The 22,844-nt window shown below is 42.1% G+C and overlaps 1 protein-coding gene across 2 annotated transcripts in view; it reads left to right on the forward strand.

Annotated features, from left to right (window-relative positions):
• STAMBPL1 (STAM binding protein like 1) overlaps positions 1–22,844 on the forward strand; it is a 71,094-nt gene that overhangs the window by 11,963 nt on the left and 36,287 nt on the right. The window contains exons 1-4 of one of the 2 annotated variants that reach the window (XM_075842659.1): positions 16,842–16,922; positions 18,097–18,355; positions 19,396–19,613; positions 19,697–19,772. In XM_075842659.1, coding sequence (XP_075698774.1) covers positions 19,411–19,613; positions 19,697–19,772 — 279 coding nt within the window. In that variant the 5' untranslated portion in view covers positions 16,842–16,922; positions 18,097–18,355; positions 19,396–19,410. Of the gene's footprint in view, positions 1–16,838; positions 16,923–18,096; positions 18,356–19,395; positions 19,614–19,696; positions 19,773–22,844 lie in introns of those variants that run through there. The other variant, XM_075842658.1, reaches the window with a different exon arrangement.

The following is a 22,844-nucleotide window of genomic DNA, read 5'->3' on the forward strand; positions in this document are numbered from 1 at the left end:
CTCGCACGATCAGCAGAATAAAGGGGTCACAACAGGAAATATCAGCTTATTGTGATTGCTCTAGTGGCCAGTGGGAAAACGGCAATATTTCTATAACTGAAAAATCACAAAAAACAAACAAACAAAGCTATTATTTAAGCTATGTCTATAATACAAACTTAATTAATATATTTATTTTTTGACGAAACATTCCTTTTTAGTATTTCTAAGATGTTACAAACAATATGCTATATAATATCAGGATTCTTCTTTCTTCATATCATACATATAATACTATAACTACAGATGTGACCGGTAGAGTAATAGGATAGAGGGATTGGGGTAGAGATTTATATGCCAGTCAGGCTTTGTGGAAAGTCGGATGGGAACCCCTATGGGCAGTGTAATTGCTGCCATTCGTATCTGTCACTAATCCTGAATGATTAAACCTTTGTTACATGTTGAATCTAATAACTGTGTAACTGGTGAACATTGGTGTAAAGCTCCCCAGTGCTATACATCTGTCTATATACTCCCCTTTTTTGCTGTACAAATATTTTACTAGGTAGCCTGCAGGATATGCGATTTCAAGGGTTAGTACAGTTTATGAATATTTAAATCTAACAGGTGGCTTATGTAGGTGCTGGGAGGCACACACATTCATAGCAGTTGGAGAACTATAATTTTCTCCATCTTTTCTGTATTTACAAAAACAAGCGGCACGTTTTATAAGCCCAATTTTATCAAGTAAATGATGCGCTCTGTTGTTTTTTTTTTCTTTTTCCATGTTGGAAAGAACAATTATCAGCCTCAATCTACTATAATGTAAAAAAGTTACTACCAGTATTTAAATACATGCACACGTATAAAACCTTTACCTATTGTAATGAATCATGACCAAATAGCTTTAGGATTGGTCGGTAAACTTTTTACAAATCCGTATGCTTTGAACTGACAAGGTGGCAGACTAATGGACGTTTCAGGCTATTGGTCTAATGTTTATTGGTTAATGTCTAATCACATTGATTTTCTGATTTATGACCTCCTCGGAGAAATGTCACAGCTTCAGGCGATCTGCTAAAGATGCCCATCCATACTTTTTTTCCCCCTCCACAAGTCATACCCATCCATTGCTCATTTCATTCCAAAGGTCATCTCCAAGTGGATTTCTAATATGTGTAATTTTTTTGTTATTATATATCGTATTCGCAAGAAAGTGTACTTTCTACTAAATAATCCCTTTTTTTTTTTTTACTTTTTGAAGGACTTTTTTTTTATTATTTCTATTCATTTATCCCATAAAGAGAGTAGTTTTTACAACTTTTTTTTATACTTATAATATATTAGCATACAGAAGTATGCTAATACATTATATTTTGTGTCACTATGACACAGGCTGCTGTTAAGGCAACATGAGTGTGGCTAACAGCAGGCTTACAGAACAGACAACCCGATGTTCCTATCTAACCCCTGGGCTGACTGCATAGGGTTCCCCCGGTCTCCAATCGAATCACTGGGAAACCTGGTGGCGCGATCAAAGAGGGGAGTCTCCCCGGATCATGGCAATCATAGGGTTAAGCGGCAGGGTCTCGATCCCAACCGTACTCAAGTTTCTCTAAGAACGGGAGCTCACTGGAACGCTCATTATCCTCTTCTATAGCGATGCCAAAATATGTCACTGTAGTCTTGGGATCTGCACCGCTCACCGTCAAGACAGTAGTTGGTCATTTAAAGGGTTAAAGTGACCCATGGGACCGTTCTTAAAAGTTAAACAACAGGTTGTACAGTTCTGTTGCATTAAAAAAATGTTTACATATCATCACTATCAACTCACAGCAATGCCTGAGTCTTAAATCTGTCTGCTGTCATCTCAAATTAATGTTTTGAGTAACTGGAGAGACACCCCTGGGTCACAGTGTCAGCAGTGCAGAACATATTCTTATAAGTAATCCATGTTGATATATCTTACATAGCAATTATTTTCAAACCAAAAAAGTTAGTACATTTACTGGATTACGAGTAGATCAGGGATAGAATTCCAGGTGGCGGGGGGGGGGGGGGGTGGTGGTGCACAACATGCGCTGAGACCTTTTTAGCCCCTTGCTACTCCCTTAAAGCGTACCTAAGTTTTCAGGTGACTTTTCAGAGGAAGCGGTCATATGTGCGTACAAGAGGAAAAACAATTTTTTTCTGGCCAATATGTGGCTTGTATTCTCTTTTTTTACTATATATTTTTTTTAAGCCGTTTTCCGCTCTGCATGCTCTATCTCTATTCTCAGTTTTTTCTGATATAGTGGGCGGAGCCTAACTGCTAACAATTATTTTTTTATGTGTTAGTGTTTTTGCAACTGAGGATTCATTAATTTTTAGGAAGGTCAGTTGAGTAAATGTCTGTAAGGAATTTTATTTAGCTAATTTACATTTTGCTTATACATAAATTGAACAACCATAGAAGCTCTGACATAAGCAACAACAAATTAGAAAGCATTTTTTTTTATATATGCCCCATCCATTTATATAGGTCGTAATTGGTGCATATGACCCCATCACACCCAAAAAAAGATTCAGACAACAGACTAAATAAAATTCAGACCATAGACCAAACCCCAAAATAAATACAGACCCCAGACCAGACTCCAGAATAAACTCAGAAACCCCAGATCACAAAGTTTTTTTCAAACATCGTAGTTACTTAGTTCTTCTCGGTCTTACGGCATGCAGTCCTCCTAATTTCTGGGTGCCGCACACAACGTCCTGATGCTAACTCCAAGTAAGGAAGTACTTTTTAGTCCGAATACGGTGCCTGGGAGACTTGACTGGTCAACCGGGATGACTCCCATATTTTATAGAAATTCTGGGAGAGTACGCGAATACACTGTATGGATCAAAGTATTGGAAAATATACACATTACCCCTACAGGAGCTTTTAGAACATCCCATTCTAAATCTATAGGCAGTAATATGGAGTTAGTCCCCCTTTGCAGATAAAACAGCTCCCACTCCCTAAGTCTTTCTACAAGATTTCGGAGTGTGTCTGTGGGAATTTTTGCCCGTTCATCCAGAAGAGCATTTGTAACGTCAGACACTGATGTTGGACGAGAGGGCCTGGCTCGCTATCTCCATTCTAATTCATCCCAAAGGTCTTCGATGGGGTTGAGGTCAGGGCTCTGTGCGGCCAGTCAAGTTCTTCCACACCAAACTCACCCAACCATGCATTTATGAACCTTGCTTTGTGCACTGGGGCACAGTCATACTGGAACAGAAAATGTCCTTCCCCCAAACTGTTCCCACAAAGTTGGAAGCATACAATTGTCCAAAATGTCTTGGTATGCTGAAACGTTAAGATTTCCCTTCACTGGATCTAAGGGGCCTAGGCCAACACCTTAAAAACAACCCCATAGTATTATCCCTCCTCCACCAAACTTTACAGTTGGTACAATGCAGTCAGGCAGGTAATGTTCTCCTGGCATCAGCCAAACCCAAACTCGTCCATCAGACTGTCCGATAGAGACGCGTGATTTGTCACTCCTCAGAGTCCAGTGGTGTCGTGCTTTACACCACTCATCCGACACTTGGCATTTTGCTTGATGATGTAAGGCTTGCATGCAGCTGCTCGGCCATGGAAATCCATGCCATAAAGCTCCCGGTACAGTATATCTACAGAATATGTCATAAATGTCGGATAGGTGCGGGTCCCACCTCTGGCATTCCCACCTATCTATAGACTGGGGCCCTCAAAATCTCGTTCTACAGCTCTGTGTTGCGGCTGAAGCGTGTGATTTCCAACCATGAAGTAGAAAGCAGCTGAGCTACGCTGTTTGAGTAAGTCCCATAGAACTGAATGGTAGTTACGGAAACAGCGTAACTCACATGCTACGCGGACTCCGTAAATAGCATTCACTACTATGGGACGCTTCACCCACAACACAGAGCAGTAGAAAGGGGTTTAGGGGGCCCGGTTCTAGAGATAAGTACAGGTCCCAGAGGTGGGACCCGCATTTATCTGACATTTGACATATCCTGTGGATATGTCATAAATATCCCTGAAGGGAAAACCCCTTTAAGGGGTAACAAATAACTTTTATAACACATAAAACTGTCAGAAATGTACAACAGCAAATAACCGGCTAATATAGTATTGCTTGCAGCTAATTCCTCATATATTGTGATACATTTGTGCATATTCATTTTTCCTTTTTTCTAAATTTAACATTGAAATGGCTCTTTTCATACCTGACCCCCACTGTGTTTTAGGTGATAATTGGTATGTTTAGCTAATCCTGTGCCTCATTTCATAAATCTATTCAGTCCACAATACCACTATCAAGTATGACAATGTGTTTCTAGATGGCTAAGGAGCCAGTAATCATTAGTTTTAGAGCAGATGACTAATACATGCATATGACTCATTCATTTTAGGTAATGAGCTGCAATGTCCTGCTGTAGTATAGAGATGAACAACCCTCCCCCTCCCTGTCGTTATCAGGCAGCGAACTGTGTAGTTTTTTGTTAACAGTAATAAGGAGTGCACATGGTAAACCACCACTCATTTAACACAAATGACCACACAACAACTATATTATGGCAAATAAATTTGTGGCACTAGCCACTCTTTATTTAAAACACATTATACAGCTCCGTTGTGTGAACCCGACCGATTGTGCCACCTCACGTGATGGCCCGGGCCCGCCTGCCCGGGCCCTACCATCGACTAAGAGCCAGCGGTGTACGCGCACCTCCACTGGCTCCCCCCGAGCAACCGCTGGCTACCGTGACCAACTTGCGTAGTTTCCCAGGTCTGTCCGAACCAGCGACCAACCATCTAGCTTATCGCCCCACAGACAAGAAACCCTGTTGTGTAGCTTATGGTTATCTCGCCATTGCCTATAGCTACCATCTCCAGGTGTGTGAAGCACCTCAATCCCGCCACAAAAAGTAGGGCTCCAACTGCCCTACTTTGCCCCCACCACTTACCAACCCTTCAACAGTCTGATGTTCAACCGACCATCCTCCCTGAACTGTAACTTACAGTCCAAGTGCTTGTGCTGCACCACTAAGCCCAATTCTTTGGCCAACCGTGCTCATCTGCACCCAGCTGGTCCACCAGGTAGTTGTTGATCATCCTGACCAACCTTCGTGGTTACCTGACCATACCATACTATTTGCATACCTGACCTTACCACCATTGTGTGACATATGTGCACCTTCTCTGAAGATACCATTGCACCCCAAGTCCAGGTCCTTGTGCTTCATGACCTGTAGGCGCTCTATAAATGGCAATATCCTGGCTTCTTTCACTGGTTCCCTCTTAAGTCCTGTAAGCACAAAACATTCTGTGAGTATCCAATGCCACCCACGCACGCAGACCCTGTCCAGGTAATCCGATAAACACCAATGTAAGCAGGTACATAGTAACATAGGTTGGAAAAAGACACAGGTCCATCAAGTTTAACATTTATCAATCAATTACACCCCATTTATTGCTTGATTAAATATAACCCTCCATGCCATTTGTTAGTAAATAATCAACTAGCCTTTGTTTTAAATGCTGACATCGTATCTGTCACAAAATTTTCGCCACAGGCAGCAGAAAAGCTAGAATCCGCCCTGGCTGCTTCCCCTCTATTTCTACTTGCTCACTGCAAATCTTCGACACACATTTAGCGGCGATTCACAGGTATGGCAGCCTTTTCTTCCATTTGAAGTGAATGGGAGGAAAGGCTGCAATACCTGTGAATCGCCGCTAAATGCGTGTCAAAGATTTACAGTGAGCAAGTAGAAATGAAGGGGAAGCAGCGCTCGTGCCAGCACTGCACCCCCTTCAAGACAACTGATGGGCGGGTATCCTGGGAGTCGGACCCTGACCCAACAGCTATTGATGGCCTAATGACAAGCCTATGGCATCTAGCCTGATACATATCAACACCATTGCCCCCATCACAAACCGCCCTCCCAGGAAAATTGTTGCCCTGTATACCTATATTTCTATACATGCTGGGCCCCAACTTAAGGGAAGAAATATCCATGGCCTCCACCAGGCTGGGCGGAATATAGCTTGCTAGCACCACTCCTAACTGCCGTTATACCTCTGACTGACCGGGTTTGCTGGTGTAAAGGATCTGCCAGGCACTTCTGTGTATACGCCCATGGGTAATCAGTCTGCACCTGGTTCTATGTCTCTGAGACTGACTCCATCTTCCACCACTCAGGATGGCAGGCTTAGGAGTGGGAGAGCCTATCGCAGCCTGGCCAGACAGAGCTAGTTCCGCCCTCTGTCTATTTATACCTGCCTTTCCTTTTCCTCCTTTGCTTGTGATTCTTCTTGTGTGGTTTCCTGGCCTTGCTGCAGCTCCTAGCTATTTGACCTTGCTTCATTCTGACCCCGGCTTTCTGACTACTCTCCTGCTCTGCGTTTGGTACCTCGTACATTCCTGTTTTGACTCGGCTCGTTCACCTCTCTTGTTGCTCACGGTGTTGCCGTGGGCAACTGCCCTATTTCCCTTTGCTTGTGTCCCCTTGTCCGTTTGTCTGTCGTGCACCTACTGAGCGTAGGGACCGTCGCCCAGTTGTACCCCGTTGCCTAGGGCGGGTCGTTGCAAGTAGGCAGGGACTGAGTGGTGGGTAGATTAGGGCTCACTGTCTGTTTCCCTACCCCCCTGTCATTACAGCTGGCTTCCCAGAACCTTCCGGGGATACGATTTTCCTTTTCTACCTCTTCATTTCAGAAACTCCCAGCTCACAGTCAAAGATGGTCTCAGTAGTCCTCCCTGTAAGCAGAAAACCTTTCTTCCTGGTGGCCACATGGCCCTCCTTATGGTTTCTTACGGACATTTCGCCCATTCTTCATTCTTACTTTAAGAAAGCCTTCCTTTTTTTATTTTCCTATCCGTAACGTTTGGGTTAGATTTATATATTTGTATATAGTATCCATAACCCTGTGTACAGACATATAAAGATGGCTTCTAGGACATCTAAGGGTATGTGCACACGCAGTGTTTTCAGGCATATTTTGGGGCGTTTATGCCTCGAAAAATGGCTGAAAAAACGGAAGCAGAATGTCTACAAACATCTGCCCATTGATTTCAATGGGAAATACAGCGTTCTGTTCCGACGGGGCGTTTGTTTTTACGCCTCATTTCTAAAAAACGGCATGTAAAAAGACGCCCACGAAAAAGAAGTGCATGTCACTTCTTGACCCGTTTTTGGAGCCGTTTTTCATTGACTCTATAGAAGTACAGCTCCAAAAACGACCGTGAAAAACGCGACTGGCTTAAAAGACTTCTGAAAATCAGGAGCTGTTTTCCCTTGAAAACAGCTCCGTATTTTCAGATGTTTTTTGCTAAGCGTGTGAACATACCCTAAAGATTGCAGCTATGCACTACAATAAGAATATTACAAATAAAGCTTACAACTGCCTTCTGTCTATTTATTTAGGGATTACATAAGAAACGATTCCCTGATATCTTTAATGTCTCCCGTTAGTTGGAAAACCTGCGGCAATACAGTTCTCCCTGGTGAATCTGGCCATCCATGTACAGTGCCACCTTTAGAAATTTCTGCGCGCCAAACAGTTAAGGTCCCTCCTAATTACCGGGGAATGTAGTAGGGTGTAGCAATGTAAAGTGGCAAGAGGGGGCAGGGATGAGACGCAAACTGGCAGCGCTCTGTTAAGGGGCTCTATCAGAGGACAAGGGGGAGAGGTTAGGTTGGAAGGGGGTCTCTGTGTGTGGGGGTGCTAAGAGAGCGGAAAGTGGCAGAGGCGAGATTGGGGCCAAGGGAGATACGCACCCTCTATGGAGTGGCAGGGGGGGGGGGGGGTGAGAGGTGGGGCTCTGTGGGAGGCTTTTATGGATCACATCCAAGTCGGATGTGATCGCTAATAGCTGGATCCTGCGAGACACGCAGGACCAGTACACACCAAAGCTGTCAGGCCTGCTGGCCTGACGGATTCGTCTGGGACCGCAAGATTCGGCTTCTATGTATCCAGGATACATAGAAGCTGTATCTAAAAAAATAGCATGAAGTAACCTGCATGTTGTAAGTCATGGCTGTCCGCATAGCTGCTGCCACTACAAAGTCTCAAGCTGAGGCTTTTTTTATCCACTGTTGTTGTTCTGACCTTTTAGAGGCCGCCGCCGTTTGTTCTGTCACCTTTTGTGCCTGTCGGCGTTTACTCAATTTTGTATATGCTGCTGCTATATAGCCAAAAGCTAATTGCTGTTGTCCCTGAGCAGCTGCAATATTATAAATGCCACAGCTGCTGCCAGGCCTGAAGCCTGTTTACTGTCTGTACCATTGCAGTAAATATGTTGTGTTTTTTGTTTTTTATTGCATTGTATTTTATTTACAAAATAAAACACATTCTAATTGGTGTTAATTAAAAGATGTCTACCGTTTTCTTATGTACCTGCAGTGTATTTAAGTGCATGGCCAGCTGCTGTATTCAGTTCTCCCTCTGATCCGACAGTCTGCTCCCTGATGCCAAACTCAGCAGCTCCTCCTCTGTAGGCTCATGTACGAGCATTTAGGCCGCATGCACACCGTACAATTCATCCATAATTACGGACCCATTCATTTCTATTGCCCACGGACACCTTCCGGTATATTTACGGGAAGGTGTCTGTGCCATAGAAAGACTCCGCAAAGGAAAGGACGTGTCCAATTTTTTCATTTTACGGACCGTGCTTCCATACTTTATATGGGAGCACGTCCCGCAAATGCGGGTGGCTGTCCGCGGCCAGCCGTGGCCATAATCACAGACCATGATTATGGACACGGTCTTGTGCATGGAGCCTTACTGTGACATCTGCACATGTGCCAGGTCCTACTCACTGGTTTATGCTGTGCAGATGAGAACAGTTCCTCTTCAGTTATTCAGTAGCCACTTTCTCCTATTCACTGAGGAATACAGTGCATGCCCAGCGATCTCTCCCAACCACAGATGGGCTTGCACATTGAAACATGTCCCCTGTGTCAGCAGAGAGCTATAGTGTAGTGAGAAGATCGTGAGCATAAGGATGGGAAATACATAGACACAGTGTAACTGTGTGGGCGTGGTTATGCAAAATAGCCTCCGAAGCAGCAAGAGGGAGGGGGATCATCTGAGGGGAGAGCAGAGAGAACGCTGTGCTGTGCATGAGAAATCCACACAGTCAGAAAAGAGAACATGTGACCGGTGCTGGGAAACGCCCCTAGAAAAGAGAACATGTGACCAGTGCTGGGGAACTCCCCTAGAAAAGTGAACATGTGACGAGTGCTGGGGAACGCCCCTAGAGAAGAAAACATGTGACCAGTGCTTGGTCACGCCCCTAGACAAGAGAGCATGTGACCAGTGCTGGGGAACGCCCCTAGAGAGGAGAACATGTGACCAGTGCTGGGGAATGCCCCTATAGAAGAGAACGTGTGACCAGTATTGGGGAACGCCCCTAGAGAAGGGAACGTGTGACCAGTGTTGGGGAACGCCCCTAGAGAAGAGAACATGTGACCAGTGCTGGGGAACGCCCCTGCAGGGACTTCGTAACATGCATGTATATTGATTTTTCATGCACAAAGGTTTCCATAGCCTTTAAAGTAATGTCATTACCACAGTAAAATTATTAGCTGTCACTATGAATATGATGATGCAACTGAGTTTTTTGTTCAGTATTTTTCTATCGTTCCTGGTTTCAGGGGATGGCATTTGAAACACAAAGAAAACTTGTTATGATTATCTTATTTTTTGTAAATTTTCTTCTTTTCTTGTAGGCATGAGAAATGTATCCTATTCATGGTGGACCACAGAAGCAACTTTAAATAACCACTAGTGGCAGAACTACTGCTATAGCAGCTGCAGCAGCTGCTATGAGGCAAGCGGCATGAGGGGGCCATGCCACCCGGCCCGACACATAAATGTTCTTTGAACATTTATGTGCCAGGTGGCATGGGCCCCCTCATGCCACGAGCGTCTCTAGCACTGGGCACTGGGATTTTTGGCCCGGTGTCCTCGAGGACTGCCACAATCAATTGTAGATACAATTGAATACGTTGTTTATAGCTTATAGCTCCCTTCTCCGCCATTCACTAGGCTACAGGCCATGTGAGGCCTGCAACCTCTATGACATTGGGACAGGGTCCCTGCGCAAGCCTACGGAAGGGTCGGTCTCTACAGAACTGAGGAGGCTCCGTTCGTCGTGGGAACCGGGCTCAGTGACTATAAGCTTTTTTATTTATTTGGGGGGCAACTGGGTCATAACTCCTAAGCAGCACGCCCGCTGTCTCTGGGTTATTTTGGACTCAGATCTTTCCTTTACTCCTCACATTCAATCACTTTCACGCTCCTGTCATTTTCACCTCAAAAACATCTCCAGAATCCGCCCTTTTCTTACGGAGGAAACAGCCAAAACTCTCATTGTTGCTCTGATTCACTCTCATCTTGACTACTGTAACTCCTTACTAGTCGGTCTTCCCCTCATTAAACTCTCTCCTCTCCAATCTATCCTCAATGCAGCAGCCAGGCTCATATTTATGACCAACCGCTACACCAACGCCTATAATCTGTGCCAGTCACTGCACTAATTGCCCATCCCCTTCCGAATAAAATTCAAACTTATTACTCTCATCCACAAAGCTCTCCCCAGTGCTGCACCTCCTTACATCTCCTCCCTCATCTCGGTCTACCAGCCTACTCGCGCTCCACGTTCGCTAATGACCTTAGATTAAAGTCCTCCATAATCCGAACCTCCCACTCCTGTCTCCAAGATTTTTCTCGTGCTGCACCAGTCCTCTGGAATGTGCTACCCGGACAATCAGATTAATTCCCAATATCCACAGTTTTAAATGTGCCCTGAAAACACATCTATTTAGACAGGCCTATAACATTCCCTGATCTGACTCCTATCCATGGCTCCCTTTTAGATTAGTCATCAGAATAAAATTCCCTCACACTCCTTCTCTTCATGTCCGTCATACATGGATACTGGTTGGTGACCGGCTCATGCAGCTTTATGTGTACCACCCCATGTGTATAAAAAATGGCTGGAATATTGTACAGAACAAACACTGTTACACTTTGTGTCTCCCATATTTCCTCATAGATTGTAAGCTCTTGCGAGCAGGGTCCTCACTCCTCTGGTTTGAATTGTAAATTAAATTTGTCACTATGTAATGTCTGATATTGTTTGTTTCATGTTCCCTCTAAATTGTAAAGTACTGAGTAATATGTTGGCACTATATAAATAAAGATTATTACTGTGCTTGGTTTTGGTACTGTATATATGTACTGAGCAAGGTTCTGGTGCTGTATCCATGTACTTTGCTGGGGTTTTGGTGCTGTATATATATGTACTGAGATTGTGTTTTGGTACTGTATATATGTACTGAGCTTGGGTTTTGGTACTGTATATATGTACTGAGCTTGGTTCTGGTGCTGAATATACAGTACATTGAAAAGTTTTTAGATTAACAAAATACAAAATGAATGAACAAAAGAGAAATCTAAATCAAATCAATATTTGGTGTGACCACCCTTTGCCTTAAAAAAAAGCATCAATTCTTCTAGGTACACTTGCAAACAGTTTTTGAAGGAACTCGGCAGGGAGGTTGTACCAAACATCTTGGAGAACTAGCAACAGATCTTCTGTGAATGTAGGCTTCCTCAAATCTTTCTATATCTTTATGTAATCCACGACAGACTCAATGTTGAGATCAGGGCTCTGTGGGGGCCATATTATCACTTCCAGGTCTCCTTGTTCTTCTTTACGCTGAAGATAGTTCTTCATGGCATTGGCTGTATATTTAATATTGATTTGTTTTATATTTCTCTTCTGTTCATTCACTTCGCATTTTGTTATATGATAAAAAAAAAACTATTTTTAAAGGAATTCTTACTTGGCAGCTTTTTCCCACAACCGCCTAAAACTTCTGCACAATACTGTATGTACTGAACTTTGTTCTGGTGCTGTTTTCATTTACGTAGCTTGGTATATAACCAATAGCGCAAGATGGAGCAGCACAGTAGCAACACAGTAGCATAAACAACCTCACGGTTTGTGCAAGCTTCAGAGGAATGACCCTTTTTCTCACAATTATGTACAAAGAGAGAGCAAGGAAGCAGCACTCCAAATCCAAAATTAGAGGTTTATTCACCAAACACCACCACAACGTTTCACCCTCTCTTGAAAAAGCTCTCATAGAGAGGGTGAAACGTTGTGGTGGTGTTTGGTAAATAAACCTCTCATTTTGTGTTTGTGTGTGTGTGTATATATATATATATATATATATATATATATATCTTGGTTCTGGCACTATTTATTTGTACTTAGCTTTGCTCTGGTACTGTAGTTAGGTACTGAGCTTTGTTCTGGTACTGTAGTTATGTACTGAGCTTTGTTCTGGTACTGTAGTTATGTACTGAGCTTGGTTCTTGTGATGTATACATGTACTGAGCTTGGTTCTTGTGATGTATGCATGTACTGAGCTTGGTTCTTGTGATGTATGCATGTACTGAGCTTGGTTCTTGTAATGTATACATTTACTAAGCTTTGTTCTTGTGTTGTGTATATATGTACAGAGCTTGGTTATTGTAGTAGTATTTAAGCATTCCCACTTGAATCTGATACAGTATGGCCTTTTTTTCAATTTTGCTGCAGATTTTGCATGCATTTTGTAATCGAAAAACCATAATTGGATCAAGGAGTGCAGAACTTTTAAGGCCTTTCTTTATATATTACTTCTGTTTAGGTTCTTTTTCTGGGTTTGGCTTAAAAAAAAAAATCACAAAATTAACAGCAAATCTGTGTGAACAAGGCCTATATGTTGATTAAACTTTTGTATTTGGCAGTTGTGGCAATAAACCGAGAGGTTTGTAGAGACGTGCTGCGCACACTGCAGTTCCCTCCACCCTCATTACAATACACAGCCTAACTACGTGGTTAGGTTTACGCGTATTGGGTCAGTTTATTATAATAACTGTGGGTAGGTATGTATGCATATGTAATTATATAACGTACAAAGTATAGCAATCCATTCTGGACAGGGAGCCACACCCCAAACATCTTACCGCCCCAAGCTCGGAAACCTATAGCTTTGTCAGCCTAGTAGAGAGTCTGTTATTAAAAATTTGACTCTCACCCCTGACACAGTGCATTGCAGCTTGCTACGTTTGAGGATGCGTAGTTGCAGACCAGTAAGAGTGCCCATGCTGACCCGTCCATTGCTAAAAGCGCTTGCAATGAACACATGAGCATCAGAACTGGACCATGGAGCAATAAAAAGGTGGCCTGTTCAGATGAATTATGTTTTTTTTTACATCCTGTGAATGGCCATGTGCGTTGCTTACCTGGGGCAGAGATTGTACCAGGATGCACTATGAGGCGACAGAGGCAGTGTGATGCTCTGGCCAATGGTCTGTTGGAAATCATTGGGTACTATAATTTATGTGAATGTTGCTTTGACACGTACCACCCACCTAAACATTGTTGCAGACCAAGTACACTCTTTCATTGCAATCGTATTCCCTAATGGCAGTAGCCACATTTAGCAGTGAAATATGCTGTGCTATATTGCAAAAATTGTTCAGGAATGGCTTCAGGAACATGACCTAGAGTTCAAGGTGTTGATTGGCCTACAAATTCCCCATGTCTCAATCTAAGAGCATATGTGGGATGTGCTGGAAAAACAAGTCCGTCCCATGGAGGTCCCACCTCGCAACTTACAGGACTTAGTGAATCTGCTGCTAACATCTTGGTGCCATAAACCACAGGACACCATCTTGTGAAATCCATGCCTCAACGAGTCAGAGCTGTTTTGGCTGCATGAGGGGGAATCTATAGCAGGGTCGTAGCTAAAGGGGGGCAGGTGCAACTTGGAGGGAAGGTAAGGCACAGGCGTAAGGGGCTCCTCCTGGAGTGGAATCCCCGGCCAGTGCGTTGCCGACGCTCTGACCGGGGATTGCGCTCCTGGGGAAGCCCCTGACGTCACTATCCATATATGAACAGTGACATCAGGAGTTCTTCCTAGAGCGGAATCCCCAGCCAGAGCGTTGCCTGCGAGCTGGCCTGGGATTCTGCTACTGGAGAAGCCCCTGACATCACTATCCATATATGAACGGTGATGTCATTGGCTCCTTCAGGGAGCCACATTGGCGCTATGTACAGGGAGGGGTGTGGCGCTATTTACAGGGGGGGTGTAGCACTATCTACAGGGGGCGTGGCACTATCTACAGGGGGTATGTGTTTGGCACAATCTACAAGGGGGGGTGTGGCAGTACCTAGAAGGGAGGTGTGTGGCACTATCTACAGGGTGTGGCACTATCTACAAGGGGGTGGCACTATCTACAACAGGAGGCTGTTCATTATGTCACCATATAGTCTCATTAGCCTTAGTTCTAAAAATCTGTTTTAGTCAAGCACACTCACCTCTTTAATTTATTTTCTTTTAATATATTGTCATGCTAACTCCCTTATATACCTATATTGTTTGTAAAATGCACAAATGGTTTCATGCTTGGGTTACATTAAAAAAAAATAATTTGCAAAAAAAAATTACACCTCATTGATTGATAATTTAAACATGGTGAGGGGGAAGGAGATGTCGTGAAAGAAGTTGTTGGGGGGGGGCCAAACTGAATCTTTGCTCGGGTGCTGGAGGGCCTAGCTATGCCTCTGCCTAAAGAATATTAGGTAGGGGTTTTTGTATGTATACACTTGATGTGCTGCTTACCCCATATTTCCAATATTTACACCCGTTTAGTAATATTGGCTATTTTTTATGTAAATTCTGTATTTATGCTCTACTGAAAGCTTTACACACACTCGCACACATCACTTTTTTCATCCACAAACTCTTAATCCAGATGTTTCTGTTTAATTCAAGGCCCTCTTAACCTTCAAAGGATATTGTCTTGTAGCCTGCAGACATGTTTCCTGTTATAGGAAGACACATGGTTTATAAATATTAAACAGAGCAGTAACATTTGGAGTATTGTGCACATCATGTATTGATTTTTCCAGTCTGATCTTGTTAAGTCACTTGTGTATTGCTCTTATGTCGACATTTCATTCATACGACAATGTTGGATTCCTTGTTTCAGTATTTTTTCAAAATGTGTAGACTGTTTTAGTTCTAACAGAGATAACTTAGTAATTCACGTAGAGCCACTGACTGATGGGGCTTCCCTCCCAGTATCTCATCCAGTCACCCAGTTTGGTAGATAAGAAAATGCATTGCATATCTTGTATGGCCAACTGTGTAATGTCAGGAGACCTTTAATTTAATAATTCTGCCACTATATATACAGTGTACATGATGGATTCATCTAGACGCTGAAAACCTGCATAGACCTAATCCTTATCATTGCTGAGGGTTAGCTACAATCTAGTGTAGGCAACGCTGTTTTAAAAAATTGCATAACATTTCTTTATTAAATTTTTAATATATATTTAGATAAAAGCGGAACAACCCTATGTATGTCTGGCAATTAATTCAATGGAGATTTGTGTCGGTTTGCACTCTGTCTTTTGAAAACCCCATCCCTCTTACAAATGCCCCTCCGGTTTGTTAGCTGGAGTTGTCAAAATTAAGGGTGCCCATCGACTTTATTGAGATAGTGGTGCGCATCCCCATGCACTCTCGGCATTGAGTCCCAGTTTATGGACCCCCATTAATGAAAACATATGATGTATGTAAAGTTTAAAAAACAAAAACAAATGTACATTTTAAGAGGAGGGGATTTCTATATCCCAGGGTGTATAAGAACCATCACTGGGCATTCCTGCCTCTGTATGGGGGTGCTTACCGCTTGTGTACATATCCAAGGCGGCCTAGAAGGGTATGACTTTGGGAGTAACATACACAAGGTTAGACATGGAAGGGACGTGGTCTATGTATGTATGTATGTATGTATGTATGTATGTATGTATGTATGTATGTTGGGTGACCAAAGACAGCTCACCAAAGCCTTCAAAATGGCTCACTATGGTTGCCATCTCCACAGAATGAAAGTAAAATACTAGGTAGACGTAAGGCCCTATTACACGGGCCAATGATCAGGCCAATGAATGCTCGTTCACGATCATTGCCTTGTGTGATGAGGGCAACGATCAGCTAAGGAACCAGCAAATGCTCATTCATCTGCTGATCGGCTTTTTAATGCAGAATTAAAAATCATCGTTGTCGGCAGCACATCTCCTTGTGTAAACGGGGAGATGCGCTGCCGACATCATGAAACAAACTGTCTCGTTGATCAGCGCTCAGTTACACGGTCCACGTCAGGCGGTGTAGTCGGACCCTAACAGCAGAAATATTAATTGCTAATAGTTTTATATTTTGTGAGATGTGCTTTAGTCTGAGCACTTGCAATTTTTTTTCCTTGTTCCATTGCTTTTATAGAACCAACATATTCTGTAGAGCTAAACACAGATTTCAGTCAGTCTAATCCGTCTATGCATTCAGTAGGGTACACTATCATTTTTCTATCTTAGACACACACAAACTTGGTGTGTGGGAGGAAACGCACATAAACACGAGAAGAAAAGGCAAACTTGATGCAGATGTTTCCCTAAGTCGGATGTAAAGTTAGGACCACAGTGCTGCACGGCACATTCTTACAGGACATATTCTCACGATACTACTCCTATCAGTGATATTTCTATTATTTTACTCTCCATCATCTCCTCCAGACGTTTTCTTTGTGGAAGTAAAGCTACTTCTAATGAGCGCAGAATACCATCATTGTATTTGCCACCACTCCTGGACTTGAGATCATTAAGTTCATTATAATTTCTGGGCTATTATATCGACCAGTGATTCATACAGAACTGAGGATATGATGTTATTTGATACTAGTGAAGCATTGATTTTCTTTGTTTCTCCTCTGGTTTCAGATGGAAGGATTGTAAAGCTATTACCAGCCCCTTCCCATCATCTCTGAAGACGGCATGGAGCAGTCCATCTCCATTTCATCACTGGTAAATCATTTTTGTTTATTTTCTATATATACCTGTTTTTTTTCAGCTGTAAAGAATATAATACAGTATAGAGTGCATGTTGGTATTTATGTATTTTATGTTATTCATAGATTAAATCTGTTATTTACCTTTCTGTAACTTATGAAACACTTTCTACATCATAGATGTGGTTGACATGTACTTGCTTTGTTCTATTTAATTGCTATTGATAATAATACAAAATACACTTTAGAGATGTGACTTACAGATGCAGTAGTGATAACTTTATTAGATGTAGCAGAGCTGAGCTTGGAACGGTTTATCCTGATATCACAATGCAGCCCTAAAACCTCACAAGAAAACAATGTTTTATCTGGAGGGAGACAGATGATTGCCATGACACATTGCATATGAAACTTTAGTCTATATTTTCAGAACTCCTATATTGTAGTTTTACTTGCTTGAATTCAATGGGGAAAACCCGCAAAGCGCAACGTTTCCGCAGCATACATTGACGTCCTGCGGATTTAAAAACCTCACCGCATCAATTTATGAATGTTTTTGTAGTGGAATTTTTCTGTAGCGTATGAATGAGATTTGTTCGAATCTTATCCAATATTTACCCCTGTAAATGCTGCAGATTTTCTGCATATAATTCCGATACACAGAAATTCTGCAGTGGTTACGCTACGTTGGAACTGAGCCTTTAAGGGAACCTGTCACATGAATTTTATGTCCCCAAACAACGCTATCTGCCATTTAACATAGATGAAACATCATTCTTCCCCATTTACAGTATCATAACAGCATGCCCTATACCTTTTGATAATCACAATAAAACTTTTCCCGGACTTTATGTAAATTATCAATTAGGTGTCCGCTGGGTGTTCCAGACATAGGAGGAGTCCAGAGTATTCATGAGTTCGGGAGGCAACTCCATCTTCATCTAGTTGACTGACACATCCACCTCCAGGCTGCAGATGAGAAGGGAGAAACCAGGCAGTCAATAAAGTGGAGAGAGGCAGGATGGAGGCAAAAAAATAAATACAAATTTACATACAGCTACATGACTGGTAAAGCGGATTGAGTGAAGAAAATGATGTGACAGGTTCCTTTTTAAAAGCGTTATTGAGTGATAAAAAAAAAATGACCAAAATGCTAAAATAACAAAATTCTTAATATATTTACATTTTAGAATTTGTTCACCATTCCTTTGCTGCCGCTGTTTGGGTCCTCCGCTGCCTCTATTCATGCTCCTGCACGATGTATCGCATGAGCGGGCCTTCCAATATTGGGCCATAGTGACATCACTATAGCAGGCTGTAAATGGCTGGCCCACTCACATGAGGTGGCGCCCCTATGGGCGAAACATCATCGTCATACAAAGGAGAAAAAAAGATATGCAGCAGAGGAACTGAAACTGCGCTAATGAAACACGGTGAAAAATTCGAAAGGTAAACATTGAGAATTTTATTAATTTAATATTTTAGGTAATGCTAAATGTTTCAAGTGTCTTTTTCCTACATCACAGTAATGTACAGTGCCTGGTCTAAAACAGGACACTTTCCAGAATACAAATCACCAGAGCCAGCTCTGCGCAGATATTGAGTCAGCAAGGGATGCTGTGAGATTTCAGTCTCGAAACTTGCAGAATTGTAAAGCTCTGGACAATAATGCAGGTTTTTAACTCAGGATTAGTACAAGAATAAGCAATGGCACGTATTGACAACATTACTCAACATTAACTATATATATAATGTGTGTGTAAACTGCAGATGGGTATTCAGTGCTCTACGTTCTGCCAACGACTTCAGAATAACATCCGCCATAATCCAAACCTCCCACTCCCGTCTCCAAGATTTTCTCGTGCTGCACCAGTCCTCTGGAATGCGCTATTGCAGACAATTAGATTAATTCCCAATATCCACAGTTTTAGACATGCCCTGAAAACACCTCTTTTTAGACAGGCCTATAACATTCCATAATCTAATTCCTTTCCCTGGCCCTCCTTTACATTAGTAATAAGACCACTTCATTCTGAGGTATCCCCGAAACTCCTTGCAGCCTAATACACTTCATGTCTGTCATACACAGACAATGGCTGGTGACCATGGAGCTATATGTATACTACCCCATATGTATAAAAGATGGCTGGACCATTGTACTTAGGCATTTTTTACACGTTGTGTCTCCCTTATTTCCTCATAGATTGTAAGCTCTTGCGAGCAGGGTCCTCACTCCTCTTGTTTGAATTGTAATTTCGTTTTGTCAATATGTAATGTCTGATTTAGTCTGTACCATGTACCCCCTTAATGGTAAAGTGCTGCGGAATATGTTGGCGCTATATAAATAAAAATTATTATTATTATAAGGTAAAGTATAGCAGTCAGTGTTTTCACAAAAAAGCGTAGGTCTCTCAGACTCAAAAGATGCAGTCAGCAGCCCTCTTTGCCTTTTTATTTAATTATTATTATTTTTTTTATATTTTCTGTAGAAGAAGCTGGCAGCTATGCCAGATCACACAGATGTATCTTTGAGTCCAGAGGAACGGGTACGTGCTCTAAGCAAGCTGGGCTGTAACATCACGATCAATGAGGACATCACTCCAAGGCGCTACTTTCGTTCTGGAGTGGAAATGGAGAGAATGGCCTCTGTATATCTGGATGAGGGGAATCTTGAAAATGCCTTTGTTCTCTACAACAAGTTTATCACGTGAGGATTTAGGCTGTGTTCTGTTCTAGACCTTTAGGTCCTCAAATACTACCCTAGGCTGTGAAATGTCTCTTGTGTTGCAGATTGTTTGTTGAGAAATTGCCTAATCACCGAGACTACCAGCAATGTGAAATCCCAGAAAAACAGGTTATATTAAAGGTTGGTTGGATTTATTATTTCTTTTAATGTGACATAACTATTTCTTTATCTTTACGAACCAGGTCATAGGAACTAGAAACATTTAATATCCACTTCAGAAAGTAACACTTACTATAGAAAATTTACAAAATAATTTAAAAACATTCCAGCAATTCTTCTCCTTAGATCGTCCTCTGCTGTGGTCCTTTTCTGTCTGATATTGTTATTAAAATTAAGAAATATATAAGGAAACATTCTATATATGTCCAGGGAGATCACTCCATCCCTTTCATCCTCCTCACAAACCTGTCTATAGGTAACAGTCTGCAGAAGGAGCCTTCTCCATGCGCTGTCTGCTATAGAAGACCAGTGTTAATCCCTGCCTCTTGGTTAAAGAGACTCTGTCACCACATTATAAGTGCCCTATCTCCTACATAAGGAGATGGGCGCTGTAATGTAGGTGACAGCAGTGCTTTTTATTTAATAAAACAATCTTTTTTCACCACTTTATTAGTGATTTTAGATTTATGCTAATGAGTTGCTTAATGCCCAAGTGGGCGTGTTTTTACTTTAGACCAAGTGGGCGTTGTACAGAGGAGTGTATGAAGCTGACCAATCTGTGACCAATCAGCATCATGCACTCCTCTCCATTCATTTAGGCAGCGCATAGGGATCCTGTTAGATCAGTATGTGCTGTCTTATACTAACACATTAACAATACTGAAGTGTTTAGACAGTGAATAGACATTCCACGGGATGTCTATTCACAATCTCTGCACTTCTTTACTCTGTCTGTGGTAGTTGCAGCAGAGGAAGCGTGATCTCGTTGTAACCTGTCATCTACAGCGTAATCTCGCGAGATTACGCTTCCTCTGCTGTAACTACCACAGACAGAGTAACAAAGTGCAGAGATTGTGAATAGACATCCCGTGGAATGTCTATTCACTGTCTAAACACTTCAGTATTGTTAATGTGTTAGTATAAGACAGCACATAGGGATCTAATAGGATCCCTATGTGCTGAATAAATGAATGGAGAGGAGTGCATGACGCTGATTGGTCAGCGTCATACACTCCTCTGTACAATGCCCACTTGGTCTAAAGTAAAAATACGCCCACTTGGGCATTAAGCAACTCATTAGCATAAATCTAAAATCGCTAATAAAGTGGTGAAAAGTTATTAAATAAAAAGCACTGCTGTCACCTACATTATAGCGCCCATCTCCTTATATAGGAGATAGGGCACTTATAATGTGGTGACACAGCCTCTTTAAGTTCAAGTCTCAAGCTATGTTCACACGCACAAGTATAAACGGCTGAAAATTATGGAACGGTTTTCAAGGGAAAACAGCCTCTGATTTTCAGCCGTTTTTTAATCAAAAAACTTTTTTTGAGGTGTTTTTTTGAGCCATTTTTCAATTGACACTATGAAAAACAGCTCCATAAATGACTGAAGAAGTGACATGCTCCTTTTCACGCAGCTTTTTTTACGCAACGTTTTTTAAAACAGCGGTGTAATAAAACAGCTTGTCTGAACAAAACGTAGTTTTTCCCATTGATTTCAATGGTAAGCTGTTTGTTAGCGTTTCAGTAGTGTTTTTCCAGGCGTATTTCGAGGCGTTTACGCCCCGAAATAAGCCTGAAAACATTGCGTGTGAACATACCCTCATCCCTCACTCTCTATCAGCTGAAAATGGACGGGATAAGGGGAAAATGAACCACTGTGTTCTTTGCAAGATTTCTACAGGACTGTTGGTCTAAAGAACATGAGATTAAATTGATGGTGTCAAAAGTGTTTTATGTTATTTAAAGTGAATGTCCTAAAATCCTGGCTATCCGTAGTTGCCACTAGAGTAAGCTTAGGAGCTTACTGCTTAATGCTTGTACATTAAATTTAATAATCAAACCGTACACAATATGCTACTAAGCTCCCCCACTGGTGGCTGCAGAGAATTTGAGCTTTTAAACAGGACCTGTTCGTTATCCTTCTGAAAAATCTGTTTGAGTAAATACTCACATTCCCCCATAATATAACAATTCCGGAGTAGCTTGTGTTAGAACTCTGTGCTGTGCTGTTCCTCTGTTTATTCCTCCTAGAATTTATGAATAAATCGACAACTGGGTGTTACCATTCCCCTTGTCCAAAAGGTGTGTCTCTACAGTCTTATGACATCACTGATCGGACATTGTCAGTCTGTGTAGGGACACACCCCCAACAGGTAACACCCAGTTGTCAATTTATTCATAAATTCTAGGAGGAAGAAATACAAGGACATAGAAAAAATATTTTATTGAAATAAAAACCCCCCACACAATCCTCATTATCCATTTTATTTATTGCCCCTGATGTTTTAAGATGCCCCTGGCCGCTCGTGCTGCATCGTTGGGTCACTTAGAAGACCCAGCGATGCAGCTGAAGTCTGAGGGCCCTCGGCCATGAGAAGAAGCTGGGGGGGGGGCCCAAGAAGGACTTTTGCACCGGGGCCCAAACATTTCCTCCACCGCCAAGTAATACTTAAAATGTAGAACTCTCAATGTTATATGACAGCATTAGTGCTAATTTGTGCGTGTATGTGTGTGTGTATATATATATATATATTAGTCCTTCTCAATGAATTAGAATATAATCGAAAAGTTAATTTATTTCAGTAATTCAATTCAAAAAGTCAAACTCATATATTCTATAGATTTATTACACGCAGAGTGATCTATTTCCAGCATCTTTTTCTTTTAATGTTGAGGATTATGGTAACAGTTAATAAAAACCCAAAATTTAATGTCTCAGAACATTAGAATATGAAATAAGCCCAATTTAAAAAATGATTTTTAATACGGAAATGTTGGTCAACTGAAATACACAGTATATGCCCTTAATACTTGGTCGGGGCTCCTTTTGCATGAATTACTGCATCAATGCGGCGTGGCATGGTGGCAATCAGCCTGTGGCACTGCTGAGGTGTTACCAATGTGGCATATCATCTAGGTGATCAGCCTGTGGCACTGCTGAGGTGTTATCAATGCGGCGTGGCATGGAGGCGATCAGCCTGTGGCACTGCTGAGGTGTTATGGAAGCCCAGGTTGCTTTGATAGCGGC

This window comes from Rhinoderma darwinii, chromosome 11, assembly GCF_050947455.1.
Source record: "Rhinoderma darwinii isolate aRhiDar2 chromosome 11, aRhiDar2.hap1, whole genome shotgun sequence".
Lineage (NCBI taxonomy): Eukaryota > Metazoa > Chordata > Amphibia > Anura > Rhinodermatidae > Rhinoderma > Rhinoderma darwinii.